Source organism: Patella vulgata, chromosome 6 (assembly GCF_932274485.2).
Source record: "Patella vulgata chromosome 6, xgPatVulg1.2, whole genome shotgun sequence".
Classification (NCBI taxonomy): domain Eukaryota; kingdom Metazoa; phylum Mollusca; class Gastropoda; family Patellidae; genus Patella; species Patella vulgata.
This window is the reverse complement of record NC_065884.2, coordinates 1,267,341-1,284,974: the sequence shown is the minus strand read 5'-3', so window position 1 is coordinate 1,284,974 and position 17,634 is coordinate 1,267,341. Positions and strand designations below refer to the sequence as shown.

General features: G+C 34.7%; 1 protein-coding gene across 2 annotated transcripts; it reads left to right on the top strand.

The window, feature by feature from the left end:
• Window positions 1-5,818: 5,818 nt before the first annotated feature.
• LOC126824815 (sodium-dependent glucose transporter 1A) lies at window positions 5,819-17,044 on the top strand. Of its 2 annotated transcripts, XM_050554210.2 has the most exons (4): window positions 5,819-5,827; window positions 12,959-13,203; window positions 14,230-14,515; window positions 15,826-17,044. In XM_050554210.2, exons 2-4 carry the CDS (start codon window positions 13,006-13,008, stop codon window positions 16,974-16,976), a joined length of 1,635 nt encoding a protein of 544 aa, XP_050410167.1. In that variant the 5' UTR covers window positions 5,819-5,827; window positions 12,959-13,005; the 3' UTR covers window positions 16,977-17,044. The 2 variants fall into 2 exon arrangements, with proteins under 2 accessions (XP_050410167.1, XP_050410168.1); XM_050554211.2 differs by lacking the exon at window positions 5,819-5,827 and having other exon boundaries at window positions 13,065-13,203; window positions 14,411-14,515; window positions 15,826-17,041.
• Window positions 17,045-17,634: the final 590 nt, after the last annotated feature.

Sequence of the window (17,634 nt, the reverse complement as noted above, 5' to 3'; positions counted from 1 at the left end):
GACTTCTTGTCGACATGTTTGATCCCTGCATTGGCCGAGAAAGTTCATCCAGATTTTCCGACGTGGTTCTCCCTTGTCAGTGATGCAGGACGGAAGGGCTGACAAGGAAAGCTGTCTAGTCGTTCGGATGGGACGAAAAACCGAGGTCCCGTGTACACATTGGCGTGCACGTAAAAGATCCCTTGGCAGTTGGAATTCGACATAAGAGTAGGCCGTAGTGCCGCTGTCCGGGCAAAATTTCCCTCATAGCACACTGTATGGCGTATGCCCGCCTTCATTAGCCCAGGTTAGGAGCAGAACAGTAGGACTTTAAACTCCATTTCATTTCATTTCATTTCATTTCTTGTCGACATGTTGCTTTTATTTTTGTCCCGGAAATAATATTTTATATTTGTGCTTTAGTGTTTTCCTCCTTGCCCATGATTGGTTATTCAAGATAAACGTGGCTTATGGGTCGATTATGTTCGTGTATGAGGAAGGGTATAGCAACATCAATTGCACATTTAGAAACAAATTTTGTTTCCGGTTTAAATCGATCGTAACACGAGTTTAAATAATTGCATCCTTAACAGTCGACATCCTGGCTTATGATTGGTTGGCATTATTATCCCATTACCATCAAATAGGGACTGATTATACATCTTTTCAGATACTTCCTGAGAAACAGGTATTGTTATTCCTAACTGGCGGGGTGGGTGGGGGCTGATGGTTCGCACGTGCCTGCTGTATCATAAGGCCTTACATTCAGTCAACTAGCGTGGTTTCGAATGCCCGGTTGTACGTGACAAGGAGTAGGGTCGCCTGTCCAACCTCGTGGGTTTTCACCGGGTCCTCCCACTGCTAAAGACCCCTACGCGCAAGCGAATTATTGAAATAAAATCAAACCATCTGTTAGTCCCGAAATGACCTAGTTTGAGTCGAGTGGACGTTGTTGGCGACGAGTGGACGGATCGACAGCAATAATCGGGGCCCTGTTTCACAAAAACTTAAGATAGATGCGTTTCACAAAACGATTTTAAGCCTTTTGGATAAAATCCACTAAAATAATATTGTAAGTTAAAATGTTATCTGAACTTAAAATAATGGCGTTTCACAAAACTATTTTAGAGACAATTTTAACTAAAATCAATTTTAACTTAGGACAGCCGACACCCTCTCCTAACTTAAAATCATGACATTAACAAACATTGATTAGAGCTACGCTGTGAGATCTATTGCGACATATAGATATATTTGAAATAATGATAATATTGCCTATGGGCCGGGTTATATAATTTAAACATACTATCATTCACAAAAAAAATTTTCATTCAATTTCTTTTCATTGCATGGGAAATATAGGTGGGCCCACCCGTTTATTTTATTGTAAGGCAATATAGGTAATTAGATGACGCCCAAATTAAAACCCCAAGAACAAAAAAAACCCTCAAAACCCCAGTAAACAAAACTCTTTGTTACTATTTTATATATTACCATATGATTCAAGTATAAATTATACTATTTTCAAATAATTAATAGACCAAAAAAACGAAAAAAAAATCTAAACTCACTTCATATCTAATGTCTATAAAAAAATATCTTTGTCGGCCTACAATTGTTTAAAATGAGAGAGAGAGAGAGAGAGTTTTAACGTCCACTAGACACAAACTAGGTCATTTCGGGACTAACACATAGTTAAATTTTATTTGAATAATTCGCTTTCGCGTTGGGGTCTTTAACAGTGGGAGGAAACCGGAGGACCCGGAGAAAACCCACGAGGTTGGGCGGGCGACCCTACTCCCTGTCACGTACAACCGGGGAATCGAAACCCCGTCAGTCCTATAATACTAGATACGACATATGCAAAGTATTTATGGTTTTATGGTTATGATGATTTATATAGGAGCAAAGGGCATTATCCAATAAGGAGTGTGGCACTTTGGCACTTTCAAAGTATTATTGAAAGGGTCCATGGGACTGACATTTCAAATCTAGGCATCGGAACATTGGTTATTTCGTGTATTAGTTGAAAAGTTGTTAAATACTTTTAAAATTCGACAATACTTTAGTATAGATTTATTCTTTGAGTCACAAATATCACATGTTTGCGACAATTCTCAATAGCTTCTGTTATCCAAAATACCATAATACTACGAAATTCAAGCGATTTAGTTTATCGATACGCATTATTTCCATTGAAGCCTGCGAGTAAATCAAATGCCAAGGTCACGAAAGCGACATGCAAGTTCAAGGTCAACCAACTGATATATTTCAAAACGAATAATACGCAATAAACTTATTTATTTCATCTCTTTAAGACTGTCTGACCATGTGCAGACAATGTTACAACGTATGAAACTCTCCTCATTGGTATTTTAAGGGTCAGTTCAACCTGGCAACAGTTTTCAGTTCCGAAGCGTTTATGCTTACACCCTAAGTGCCCTCGCCGGAATTGTGCACTGCGCGAGCGCAAGCAATTTTAACTAAAATCTATTAAAATTACATTTTAAGTTACAATCGATCTTCGTGAATTACCCCTAAAATTTCATTTTGATTTTAGTTCAAATCTATTTTAGTGAATTTAGTTGCTCTAAATATACTGTAGTCACTGAAAATACTGCCTCGGAATAATTGTCTCAAGTTTTTTGGCGGGATGGGGGGGGGGGGGCTTTTTAGTCCTGGATTTACGTCGTTTTTGATGAATTGGTAAGATAGCAACAAGATAAGTTTTGCTAGTCAGGATATACTCTAGAAAGCATTCAATGCACACGGTCTCTGACAATAAACAATTTTATGACCCTTGAATCATGGACCTGGCGATCGATATGAGCAGCAATAGTTACGTGGCTTTTTTTCAAACAATGTGGAAATCATCGTTGGAAATAAGAGAATAAGAGTGGATATATTATTCCTCCAGGTGCGACACGCCCCGGTGCAACACGACAATTACGCCCAACGTATCTTTGTGATAGTTATCAAAATCGTGAACAATCTGTGGGTTTTGTTCAGCTGAATTATACGGAATTGCCTATGTGTTAATCAGTACAAGTATCATGACGCCAAATCGGCATATCATGATAATGCACAATATTGTTTACAGAATTTTTGTTATTATTTCGTATCATATCAATGTATGATCTAATTCGTATTCGTCTTTAAACCGCTTCGACTTATATGTGGATGGAGGTCGAAAACAGTAAAATAGGACGATTCGACTTAAACTCCACATCAACTCTACCCCGTAAAATATTATACTTAAATCCAGATATTCTGTAAAATGCTCTGGTTATTATTTAATTATGGTAGAGAGATATACAAAAACTAACCATGATCTAAAGCTGTAAAAACATTTATTCCCCGATTTAAAAATTGGCACTCTATGTAAGATAAATATGTATAACTTTTTAAACCGAAGAATCAACTTAAATGAAAGATAAATAAAAATAGTTATAATGCATGATTTTATTAGAAGCCTGCACAACCATACAACTGGTGGTTGTAATTATTTATATAGCACCTACTTGTTAAAGCGTTGAAGGATTCAAAGTTTGGGTTAAAGTCAAGTGATTGTAGATCAAACATGCCGATGGCAGAATGTGTATTGAGGTGTTGAAGATGAATGTTATTCCCCAGTGTCGTTCAAAGACTATATAATTTAATTGTGAAATAAGACAAACCAATCGTGAAATGGAATTAATAAAATAAATGCACGATAGAACTTCAGTTAGTAAACCATAATAATGAACCATAGCATGTCCCAAATAAATAATCTAATTTGTAGATCTGCAATTTGTCACGTGATGGTCGAAAAATAATTTGTGTGGCTCAGTTTGTTGATAGCAAATGCCGCTAATAAAGCATTTTTACCCAGCCTCGTTCTTGACAAAATACTTAGGTTCCAAAAACATGGCATTTTTAAAAATAGCTAGGTTTTGAAACTCCAGGCGAATACCCCCCCCCCCCCCCCCCCAACACCTAAAAAAAAACAGAAAAAAAAAACAACACACACCTAATTATAAAGAAGTTTCCCATTAGGTATGGTCATCCAACAGTTTTTCTCTAATGTTCATTGAGTGATACAGATATTGTATACAGATATATACATTTAATTAATAATGAATTCTTTTCCTTCAATAATTTGAACAAATATCTTATTATTCTTATTTGACGCTTAATTATTGCTGGCAACATTCCCAATTCGCCGGGCATAGCAGCGACATGGCCGTTTTTACCTACTTTTATAATATATATCTCATAAAATCATTTTGTACTTTATCAGTTGACTTAGCATTATGAAAACCCCAAACTTCACAGGCATAGTTAAAAACAGACGAAACCATGGTGTTAAATAATTGAAATTAAACAATTGGATTAAAATAAAAGTGCCCCCTTTGCTTTTTTCTCCTGTAACGCCACACGTTTTTCTGTTTTAGAGAATTTACCATTATCACATAATAGAAGACCCAGATATATGTATTGATCGACAATTTCAAGTTGTGTTTCATGAATATAAAATTTTAAGTTTATTGGTAGCCATCCACGGTGAAATATAACTACACTGAATTTTGGGTTTCTTAGCATTGATTTCTAAATCACAATTTTACAATAGTGGATAAATTTATTTAAAAGTAATTGCAAAGTTTCCGGTTTCGTAGCAAAGAGGGCCGTATCGTCTGCAAAGAGTAATGAATATTATAGTGATATTTTCTAGGTGTATAAAATTTGTATCATCGTTAGATGAAAACTCCCTAGGTCGTTAATAAATATTAAAAATAAAAGCGGGGTCAGTGATTCGCCTTGTTTAACTCCTGACATACTGAGAAATGACGTAGATAATTTACCCTTAAACTTAACAAAACTGCTCACTTTACTATACATGGATTTGATTATAGTTACCATTTTAGAGCTTACACCGATTGAATTAAGTTTATACAACAACTGATTTCTGTCTATTGTATCAAAAGCTTTACGCAGATCTATAAAAGCACAATAGAGTTTTTGGCGATTGTCTAGTGAATGACTAATTAATCCATTAAGAATAAAAAGAGCGTCAATAATTGTACTTTTATCTTTTCTAAATCCAAACTGAGTTTCATCTAATTTATTATTGCTTTCGCATCAAGTGTATAGACTATGATGTGGCTTTTAATAATGTTTGTTCAAACAATACCCATTGATGCATTAAACATGTGATAAGTTACAACTTCTAATATAGTGTAGTAAAATTTCTACACTGCATTGAAATGTTGATTTTGTTTTGCACAAGTATGAATTGTTGGCACTTAAGGTACTCCCTACAAAGTTGGCGGTACTTGTTCAGTAAAATTTGATGTCGAACTCTTAATCTATATAACATTCTGACTAGAAGCAATACAATCGGATCACAAAAACCGAGTCATAAAGTAGTAGTTTCAAAACTTGCGAAAGGATACCCCGATTCAAATGGTCATATCTCAGTCAATATCAATGCTAAAATCATATAATTTTGCAGTTTTACATAAGTCTGTATTTACCATAACATATATTTCTTTCATATGTTCTAAGGGGATCACTTTACAAATTTTCTGAGAATTTGGTCCACTTGGCACGGAAAAGTAGTGACTGGTTGACATAGACTAGATTACTAAAGTCGGTTGTGAATAATGTAATGTTTAGTATGGACGTCTGGTGGATCAAGACTACGTTGACAAATAGACAGCGCGCGAGAAAAGTAAACAATATCAATGATCGTTCGTATTTAATCAGATATTAAAGATAACAACATTAACCAATAATAAAATGACACAGGGATCTTTATACAAATTAATAACCGCTCCCTGTAATGGCCGCGACCAGACGATAGTAAAAGGTAACGAATAAATTTGGAGTAAATCAGGTTTTAATTTATTATTAACCTTTTATATCTATCTAGATTGATGTTTTAAATTTATAATTTGACAGTTCTGTCAATATGTCTGACAGTTCGGTTGTTTATACTGTGTATTAACGCATCTGTTGACATGGATAAAAGTGACATTATGCATGCTGTCATAATGTGTATAATAATAACTCTATATTCACAGCGTTCTATAATAACTCTATATTCACAGCGTTCTATATATCCAACTGTAATAGCCACATGGTGTGGTTTATAAGGTTTATCATTTATAAACTCTTTCTACGGTTTCTCATTTATCTATTTCTGCTATTCAGCCAGATAAACAATGGAAATATGTGATTCTCCAGAAAAAAAATAGATCACCCGATAAATACCGCTTAAATATAGTTGTCTCCCTTGAACCAAAAAACTACATTTCTCCGATTAACCCGTGATAAATAAAGTCACCAATAAGTTTACATGGAATAGACAAAGGCGTGCTATACAAATCATACAAAAACCAGTGTCGACGTATTCATGTAGGCTAATATTTCACTGTTAACAGTACCAGGGAGAGAGGGTTTAAAATTTGAATTCCCTACAGCAACGACAAACTAAAACAGTTTACTGAAATGCTCTGGTTCAACTTGGCTTTTCCTCACCCAAGGGGGCTTAGTTGGTCTAGTGGTTCAAAGATCGGGGCCTTAACATAACCATATCTTATCGGTTACCACATGTTTGCGAAAGGTCTGTCCGGGTATCTACTGCCCGAATTACACATCTCTTGACCATTATTTTAAGGGTATCCACACAAATAGGCAGGGTCCTCACATAGGGGGAGGGGGGCTGAGAGAGGGGTGTATTCCTGGGGTGTGACACAACTTTGGGGCTGCAAATTATATAAGGGAATACCAGAAACATTGAAAAGGGGACCCTTTGAATATTTATTGACTAGCCTCCTCCGGGGCTGAGACAACAAATCACCGGCCTTCGCTTCCCCTAAACCTGCGTAAGCCAGTTCATTTTTCAGCAAATAGAGAGGGCAAAATTATGATTTTTCCAAGATAACTTTTTTTTTTAACAATATTTATTCGATCAATATTTACATATTATAAAAAGACAATATTTAATTATGGGATCTGAAAACAAGCCGGAGCTTATATTAATCAATTTCCCGTAATAACTTTTTTACAGACATATAAATACATTGTTTATAATTACAATCACAATTTACATAAGGTTATAATTACAAAAGCAAAACATATTGATTCTCACTTGATAAAAATGTATAAAATACTTAATATACTTAGGTTAATGTTGAGTTAATGTGGTTAGCGACACGATTATGGTGTGGTGATAGAGTGGTGCGAAGGTGGTGCGAACCTCGAGTTGTGGATAATAGAGAGATAAGTTGAACAAGATAACTTAAAGGATTTGTTTATCAAATGGAGAGTATAAAAGTTAAAAATTGTATTTTAAAAATTTCTTTAATCATAAAAAATCAACTGTCAGAACAGTAGTGTGTTAAATCCCCGTTCACTTCATTTAATCGAACCTGAACCGCAGCACATGTATCGAACAGCCAATCTGCCCTGAATTAATTTTCTTATATATCACGTAATTGTTGTACATATAAGTTATAATATAGTTTATGATGGTGAACTTCTGTGAGTTATTTGCATCAATGAAAGTTAAGTTACAGCCAATATCACTTTACAACAAAGAACTACTTTATTTTATGTAATTAGTATAAATTAATATTTGTTATAAGGAATGTCACTTAAAAGGAAGAAATAGTCCAACATCAAGTCAGTCACTTTAAATCACGAATTAATGTTTAATATGGAATGTCACTTTAGATGTTGAACCCTTTTAGGTGATATTGATTATCACATGAAGTTGTTTATGAATTTACTAATATTGTATTATAAGGGATGTCTTTTTAAGGTGTCTAAAACACCCCAAAAAGCTTTTAAATTATTTTAGTTAGCCTATGCGAGCATATCCTTTACAGTCTGTTTCATACAGCAATTATTTGGCTAGTTAAATCAGTCATAATACAGGACATAGACCTTCTCTCTTTCGGCTCAAAAGAGAAACTCTTCAAAGTTTAATAAAGGGCAAATTTTAGAATGTAACCAATTTGAAAAATCAATAAGACACTATACGAGTCAAAAACCCAAAATGAATGCAAGAAGGTATTCGACTAAAATTGGCCATTGTAATTACGTCACGTGAACAGACATTATGTGGGTCAATCAACTGACACACAGTCGTGTTGTTATAGGCGAGCTTATTTAACGTTTGACGACTGCCAAAGTAAAAACCGAATCGATATCGTGGGACTCAGAGCTCAACATTACACAGCTATCTATGAACACTAATTCCACATTTAAACGCATAGTACCAAATGACCTTGTTAGTTTAAACCAATATTTATATATATACAGTGATGTCACCGTTTTTAAAATTGTTTTTATATCGTTAGAACAATCATAAGCTTTACATTATTTAGATTATGCTCATTATACGAATTATGCTAAAACATGAACAAAATTAATACAAATGCAACTATAATATACTGTATCTACATATATCAATGGAAGACTTAAAAATTATATCTTTAGATACTAGAGGTATGCATAATAAAATCAAACGTAATAAAATATTTGTATGGTTAAAGGAACAAAAAGCAAAAGTTATATTTCTGCAAGAAACACATAGCACAAACTCAGATGAAATCACCTGGCAACTAGAATGGGGAGATCACATAATATTTGCACACGGAAAGAGTAATTCAGCTGGAACTGCCATTTTATTTAATACATCGAGTAATCTAGATATTAAGTCATATACAGCTGATGAAAATGGATACTTTATTATTTTGATTTTAAACTGTTTACAGACTAATTTTTTATTCGTTAATACGTACAGCCCCACGATAGATATTCAACAAAAGGCCCATTTTCTTAAACTGCAAGATCAGATGCTAAAATTTTTTGAAGTTTACGACGACTTGTCAGTTATCATAGGCGGGGATTTTAACAATGTGATGAACAAAGACTTGGATAGAACGGGTGGAAATTATAAAATAAAAAAAACAACAGCAAGGTATCTATTATTAACATAATAAAATATTTTAATCTTATCGATATATTTAGAGTTAGAAATCCAAAGTTACGTAGATATACGTGGAAACAGCTTAAGCCTTTAATACAATGCAGGATAGATTTTTGGTTAATCTCGGCCACTACTCAAGAGTTTGTAAAAGAGTGCACCATTATACCAAACACATTCAGTGATCATCAATCAATTGCTATTAAAATATGTACTATTGATTCAAAAAGAGGGCCTGGACTATGGATATTTAATAACAATCTGATATTAGATAAAAATTATTAAAGAACGCCATCAGTATATGGAAGGATGAATATCATGATAAGGAAGATAGAGGGCGACTTTGGGATTACGTTAAATTTAAAATTAAAAATTAAACCATAAAATACTGTAAAAAGAAACAAAAAATTAAAAGTAAGTTAAAAGAAAAAACTAATACAAGAAATGCAGGGTCTAGAAAATAAAATTTCATCCTTAAACACTCATGATGTCGAAACATACGAAAAATATTACTTCGTTAAACACAAGCTTGATCAAATTTATGATATAGAAATCCGTGGGGCTATCTTAAGATCTAAAGTGGAGTGGCACGAAAAGGGGGAAAAGAATACAAAATTATTGCTAAGTTTAGAAAAACAAAATATCAACATCATTAAACAGAATTCAAAAAGATAATAGTGAAATTACTTGCCCAAAGGAAATATCAAGGGAAATTTATAACTATTACTCGAATCTTTATTCAGAGACTACCCATAACAAATCAGGCCTCGAGGATAAAATATTCCTCAGGAAACAGTACATTCCAAAAATTAAATGAAAATCAAAGTCAGATGCTGGAACATAAAATTGACAACCGTGAATGTTTGGAAGCATTAAAACTATTTAAAAACAATAAAACCCCAGGCAATGATGGACTGAATATAGAATTTTACCGTGAATACTGGCCACTTATTAATACATTAGTACTAAACTCATTTAACTATAGTTTTAAACACAAGCAATTATCAGAGTCACAAAGACAATCGATTATTAAACTAATACCAAAACCTGGCAAAGATAAATCACTTCTATCTAACTGGCGGCCCATCACACTTATAAATGTAGACGTAAAATTAGCAAGTTAGATTTTATCATTGAGATTAAAACCCTTTCTTCAATATTTAATACATCCAAATCAAACTGCTTTTATTTCTGGACGGCATATACAGGAAAATACTCGTATCATTGATGATTGTTTTTACCTCGCAAAAATTAAGAAAATAACTGGTTTTCTTTTAGCCATTGATTTTAAAAAAGCTTTTGATAGTGTTAGCCATAAATATCTGTTTTCTGTTTTAGACGCAATTACTTAAGATGGATACAAACATTATATAATGACATTAACTGTGCAGTAATGAATAATAGGGGAGTACGTCAAGAGCACAAATCTTTTTAACCTCGTTACCGAAACATTATGTATATATTTTAGAAACGATATAAACATAGGGGGAATTATCTTTGGGAATCAATCGTTAAAACTAATAGCTTTTGCAGATGATATGACAGTTTTATTGAAAGATTTTAAATCAGCTAGGCACCTTTTTGAGGTTTTAAAAAACTTTAGTAAGGTTTCTGGGTTAGAATTAAACGCTACTAAAACTGAAGCGATCGATCTAAACAGTGGCAACGCACAACTACCTGATAATATTAAAGGTTTAGGCTTTATTTACCGTGAGAATTATATAAAAATAGTAGGCATTACCTGTTCACTAGACGAAAAAACTTCGGAAAAAATGAATTTTGAAAATAGTATAGACCAAATTGAAGATACTTTGAATACCTGGAAAAGACGAAACTTAAGTTTAATAGGGAAAATCCATATAATAAAAACATTCTGCGTATCTAAAATATTATACCCTGCATCAGTTAAAACTATACCTGAAAATATAATTAAAAGCATTAATAAATTATTTTATAACTACATATGGAACGGGTCTGATAAACTAAAGAGAACAGTTATAAATCAAGATATAAATAAAGGGGGGCTAAATATGATTGACTTAAAAGAAATGATGATATGCCGTAGCGTATTCTGGATAAAAAAGATACTATCACACGATGTTCAATCATGGAAAATTCCGTACGCTTATATATTAAACGATTATGACGGACAAATATTACCGGCGTGTAATTATGCAACAGTTTTTTTAAAAATTATCTCCCTTCTATCAAGCACTTTTCAGTAATTGGTTCCATATCTATACATCAAAAATCGATATGTTAATACGCCCTCAAAATCAAATCATCTGGAACAATAAGCATAAACAAAAAACCTTTAATAGATAAAGAATTGATGAATGATAATATTTTATTTTTGTAGAGAAGACTTTTTAATCAATAGGATAATGAATAGTAATAAAATATTAAGAATGAAAAGCGTTTGCTTAGCAGTTAAAGGGTTTTTGGATACAATCGACTACGAACCTACGCCTATAGTAAGAAAACAAAGCGTGTTTGACATTATTAATAACAACTGTATAAATATATATAAAAAATCACTAGATAAGATTAAAGCAAAAGACATTTATTCAATACGAGTAGATTCTAAATATAGTAAACCATTAGCAATAAGTAAATGGGAAGAAGAGAATAGTTTTATATTTGAAGAACGTGAAACCTCATGTATATTCAATTTGGTCTATAAAACGAGCACTGATACTAGATTACAGAATTTTCAATTTAAATACCTCCATAAAATTATATATACAAACGACCGTTTATTTAAAATCCAATTAAATGAGTCTCCATTGTGCGATTTTTGTTATTCAAATATAGAAACCCCGGAACACCTTTTTATATACTGCAATTACGCCCAGGTAATATGAAATGATTTACATGAAATCTTCTCAACTAATGACATTTCATTACAATTACAACTTACGAACATTCATTTCGGTTTTCTGAAAGAAACAGTTTTTAAATCATATCGTGAATTCTTATTTGTAAATCATTTAATATTTTTAACAAAATACTACCTCTACAAATCGAAAATAGAAAATGTCAGACCGACAATTATTAATTATCGAAACTACCTAAAAGGTAAACCACAGATAGAAAATGAATTAAACGAAACCTTAGTAAATAAATGGGATTATACCATATGGATATTATCCATACCTCTAGTATTCCATTTCTAGTATTCCAACTCCTTAATACCTCTAGCTATTTTTGTATTTTTTTTTTGTTTAGTTTTTTTTTAGCTTTTATTTTCTTTGTGAATATATTTGTTCTACTCAGTGAAATATAGTATAGCCTTCAACTATAAACCGACTGTATCTGTATGATGTTACACACTGTGATTGTAATATGTGAACTATGTACTATGCTGTTATTGATAATTTTGAAATAAAGATTTTGAAAAAAAAAATCAACTGAGTGCAGGCATTGAAAAACCCAGTTACACAGCATGATATAGGTCACTGAAACTTTTTTCCTGGGGCGCCACATAGGCTTGTGAGGGCCCTGCAACTAGGACCAAAGAACACTCGTATCAAGACAACTCGGACAAATATAAGTTCGCTTTGACCAAGATCGAAGACTACTCGGACCAAGATTAGAAGACCACTTGACCAACAAATAAATTGATAGTTGTATTTGTTTTAATGCATTTGTGTTTTCTTTGAAGATCACTAGGCCATTTGCAGACACATATAAACAACTGGCACAGAAGATGGAGCGGGGGTTCTGATTGATTGATTTGGTACTTTGATTGCGATACTGCAATTAGGAACCCAGCGGTGCTAAAAGTCGTAGCTTGCATTCATATTTTACATTTTAGAAATTTTCTACACCATTAAGTCAAAGTCGTTATTGGAAGTCCAAGCTATGGATAAAGACGCCTCCATACAGAATGGTGCCCTTTTGGAATCACCTGTCAGTGATTGATTTGGTACTTTGATTGCGATACTGCAATTAGGAACCCAGCGGTGCTAAAATCGTAGCTTGCATTCATATTTTACATTTTAGAAATTTTCTACACCATTAAGTCAAAGTCGTTATTGGAAGTCCAAGCTATGGATAAAGACGCCTCCATACAGAATGGTGCCCTTTTGGAATCACCTGTCAGTGCTGGTGACGGACTACCAAATGCTGGTGAAGATGTAGCACAAGATGGAACTAAAACGAAGTCTTTCCTTCAGAGAATTAGACAGTCGTCATACAGATCCAAATTTATTCAGAGTGTTTCACTTTCTTTTGCTTTCTGGTGTTTAGTAAGTACTATTAATCTTTATTTGATATGGACTTCAAACTCAGACTTTTGTTAGCCACTAGTCTAAATTGATGGGTATTAGGATTAGCTACAGTGTCAGTATTTACTAGTAAATGGTATTAGAATTAGCTACACTGTCAGTATTTATTAGTAAATGGTATTAAAATTAGCTACACTGCCAGTATGTATTAGTTAATGGTATTAAAATTAGCTACAGTGTCAGTATTTACTCGTAATTGGTGTTAGAATTAGCTACAGTGTCAGTATTTACTAGTGATGGGAATTAGAATTAGCTACCCTGTCAGTATTTACTAGTAAATGGTATTAAAATAAGTTATACTGTATTCACTAGTGATGGGATTGGTATTAGAAATAGCCATGGTCTCATACAAGTAGTGACATGTTTTACCCCCCCCCCCCCCCGATAATCAATGAATACTGTGTAGTTTACCGACTATGTACTATAGACATTGAATTTTATCAGTCTAAAGTAATGGCGAATTGTATCATTTAATATCATAACTCGGTGATACTGTGGCTGACTATCGGATTCGTTTCGCTTATACGTGGCGACAATTTATCCTAGCGAATAAAAAACACCTGGGTATAAAATAGTTCCAACTTCAAATACCTATAACATTCATCGGTTGCTAATACCAAGTAGGTCATAGTGCCGCTGCCCGGGCAAAATGTCACTCATTGCACACTGTATAGCGTATTCCCGTCTTCATTAGCCAAGTCGGAGCAGAACAGTAGGACGTTAAACCCCATTTCATTTCATTTCAGTTTAATATAATGTGAAGCCGCTTAACCGGGATGTTCACCAATCGAAACACTGCATTAATCATACCCTTTACTTTAACTATTTTAACAAATCTCTTCCGTCTTCATTAGCCCAGTATAGGAGCAGAACAGTAGGACGTTAAACCCCATTTCATTTCATTTTACAAATCTCTGTTTTATAACTTTTTAATTTGTCTAACACACTTCTATATTGTTATAGCTCATAATCTTTCTTTTGGTTTAGGGTATTCAAATTGGTCAGAGGGGTCCATCATTCTTGGATATCCAACTAATAACTAACACTAATGTGGAAAAAGCTTCTACGTTTTTTACTGCTGGTTCTGTAGGCTATCTGTGTGGTTCCTTAATCAGTGGCGTCCTGTATGACAGATTTAACAAAAGGCTTCTACTGTGTTTGATTTTAGTATTCATGGCTATCACGGTCGCCGTACTACCACTGTGTTCACCATATGGACTCATGCTGGTGATCTTCTGGGCTAATTCGTGTTTTATGGGCGGAATGGATACAGGTAAGAACCAGATAAATTCATCAGACACCTCAAATTATATATGGCGTTGATTACATTTTGTCAAGTTCGGTAGCATGGGACATTGAATTAATAAATTGCATAACTGTCGCTCCAACCCCCTTGACTACAAATGTGTATTGAGACTTCAATAGAAATGGATTTATTAAGAAATTATCTTACGCCTGACAAATTGTTACACTGTCGTATGCAAATAATATGTATTTGTGTACATATGTCTATCCGTGCATCAAAAGTTAAAACGATCGCTCCCTTTCTCTTGGGGGTGGGGGTGGGGCGCTAAGAGACCAGACGACTTTGCACCCAGGGCGCCACTGTGACCCAGCGTGTGAAGAGCCCGACTCACTAATCATTGGGCGTTTGGTTGTTTATGTTAATGATATGTATTGTTTTTATCAGAGTAATATCATAGGGGAACGTTCCATTGTCAGTCCAGAACGTTCCGACGCGGAATTCAGTCCCATCACAGTTCTGTCAGTCCCGACAACTGAGGTGGTGTGAGTAGAATCGTGACGAAATTAAACACAACGAATATGTTTCAGCTGTCATAGTTGGTGCATGCGGTCTAGCCCAGATCCCCATGTTCACTCTATTGTCACTATTTTTTGGTCTGACATAGTTCAATCGAGCACTCCCATGGAGTACTTGCGTCTGATGTGAATAATTAAGCGATAAGTCTCCATCAGCCAGGACTGTAAGTCTTCGCTTGGTATCCGATTGCCTGACGGATTGGATATACAGTTCGCCTAATGTACCGCAAGTCATCAGTTGGCAATGAAGCCTGCATATTTTGAATACAAGGTGAAGGGCAACAAGTTGTGACAATATATGCTTTATGCTGGAATGACTCGAGATAAATAGGTTTGCCATCCAATGATCACAAGAACCAAGGTATTATATTCTGTGAGAGAGAGAGAGAGAGATGGTATAACGTCCACTCGACACGAATTAGGTCATTTCGGGACTAACATATGGTTCAATTTTATTTCGATTGCGCGTGGGGGTCTTTAGCAGTGGAAGGAAATTTGGGGACCCGGAGAAAAACCACGAGGTTGGACATGCGACCCTACTCCTTGTCACATACAACCGGGGAATCAAAACTACGCCAGTTGACTCAATGACAGCACACGCGCTAACAATTCGGCCATGCAACACCCCTTGAAGACAATGGCGTATGTATTGGTGTTGAACTGTTTATGCTTTCTGTTTAATCTCTTGGGTTTGACTTGTATTTAAATGTTATAATCACAGTCGACCAGTAGCTTAATCGTGTATTTAACTTGTTTTTACAGCTGGAAACGCTCTTCTTGTTTCACTGTGGGGAGAAGAGGAAGGTAGACCATACATGCAGGCCGGGCATTTTGCCTTCGCCTTTGGTGGAGTTGTCTCGCCTTTAATGACGGCCCCGTTCCTGGCTCCAAACACTGAAGAGATATCGATCAACTCCTCGTCAACAACATTTACCCTACATTCTTCTCTTTTGTCCAATACCACGACCCCACCGTCTAGTCCTGTGCTGAATACTACGCTATTAGATTATAACATCACCAATGATAACTCAACTCTAGGAAACAATATCACCACAGTTGCTGAACCTATTGGAACTAAATTAATCTATGCTTATATAATATCTGGTATTCTCACCTTACTATCCGCCATTCCTTTCATGGTGATATATTGTCGTTACAAGTCACAGAAGATGAAGAGGAATCAACCCAAGAAGCAGGATGAAGATGGACTACCAAGAGATCTTCCTTGGAAATATTTCATAGTGGCTGTTGTTCTTTTAAATTTGCTCTATGTAACGTATTGTGCTGTAGAGGACACATTTGCCGCGTATTTACTGACTTTTGTGGTAATGCAACTGAAATGGAGTAAGGCGAAGGGCACGCAAGTTACTTCTGTATTTTGGGCAGCTTTTGCTATAGGGCGATTTTCAGGAATTTTTGTTATACGTTGTTTTCGACCGGGTGCAATAATATTTTTGTTCCTAGCAAGTTTAATTTTAAGCTTGACGGGCTTTTTACTCTGTTCACATTATCAAATACACATAGGAATTTGGATTTTCGCAGTTTTAGTCGGCCTTTCTCTGTCCGTTGTATTTCCTACAGGGTTCACCTGGGCTCAAGAAAATCTCCTCAACATAAATGGTAAAGTAACATCTATTATATTAATAGGTGCGTCAACCGGCACCATGATCAATCCTATTATTATGGGATATTTGATGGAAGAGTTAACTCCCATGTGGTACTGTTATTTATTAGTAGGCGAGAGTATTTTATGTCTTGCAATATTTGTCGTTTTGTTATTCGTATCTAAATTTGTTTTAGTTCACAAACGTATCTTGAAAACTATCACAATAGAAGTTGAGTCACCGCAAGCAGAATCTATTAATAATGGCACACCTTTTATACCAAATAATAATATATCATCTGAACTATGAAATTCCATATTAAAATTATTTTAGTAATTGTTTGGTTATTAAATAATGTGATATAGATATTTTTTATTATTTTAAATACATTTATACCATCTGGAAATTTCGTTTTATCGTTTGAGAGGCACAACATCAAGAAAGTTACGCTTGTTTAGAATCCCCATCTTCATCATTGGTGGAGAAATGTAAGATGGTTTACCCCATTTCAAGTCTGTTTAGATGTCATCTTATAAATTGTTGTAGTAACCTGGACTGAACAGGACATACTGACCCATTCGTATCCACGATTAGCCGTGTGTTTATTTAAGATGTCATCTTATGCATTGTTCTAGTAACCTGGACTGAACAAGACTCGCCGAACCATTTATCTCCACGAGTAACCGTGTGTTTAATTAAGAACTATCAGACCATGTGCAGATTTTATAATTAATATCATTAGACCAGTCGGCGTGGGACGTTAAACCCCTTTTGTATTTTACCCGTTAATATGACACGAATTGTTTACCTATTGTAGCATTACTTGATTGTGGGGAGAGCCATGGGCAGTTTTAGGGCGTCACATTTGTTATATATATTATTAATAATATGAAATGGGGTTTAACGTCCCACTGTTCTGCTCTGACTGAGCTAATGAAGAAGGGCAGTCGCCATACATGTGCTATGA

Bases quoted from the DNA above. Each gene is read 5' to 3' on its own strand.
- LOC126824815 (XM_050554210.2), top strand. From the start codon at position 13,006: ATGGATAAAGACGCCTCCATACAGAATGGTGCCCTTTTGGAATCACCT. The intron at 13,204-14,229 runs GTAAGTACTATT...CTTTTGGTTTAG, and splicing joins CTTTTGCTTTCTGGTGTTTA to GGTATTCAAATTGGTCAGAG. The intron at 14,516-15,825 runs GTAAGAACCAGA...TTGTTTTTACAG, and splicing joins TATGGGCGGAATGGATACAG to CTGGAAACGCTCTTCTTGTT.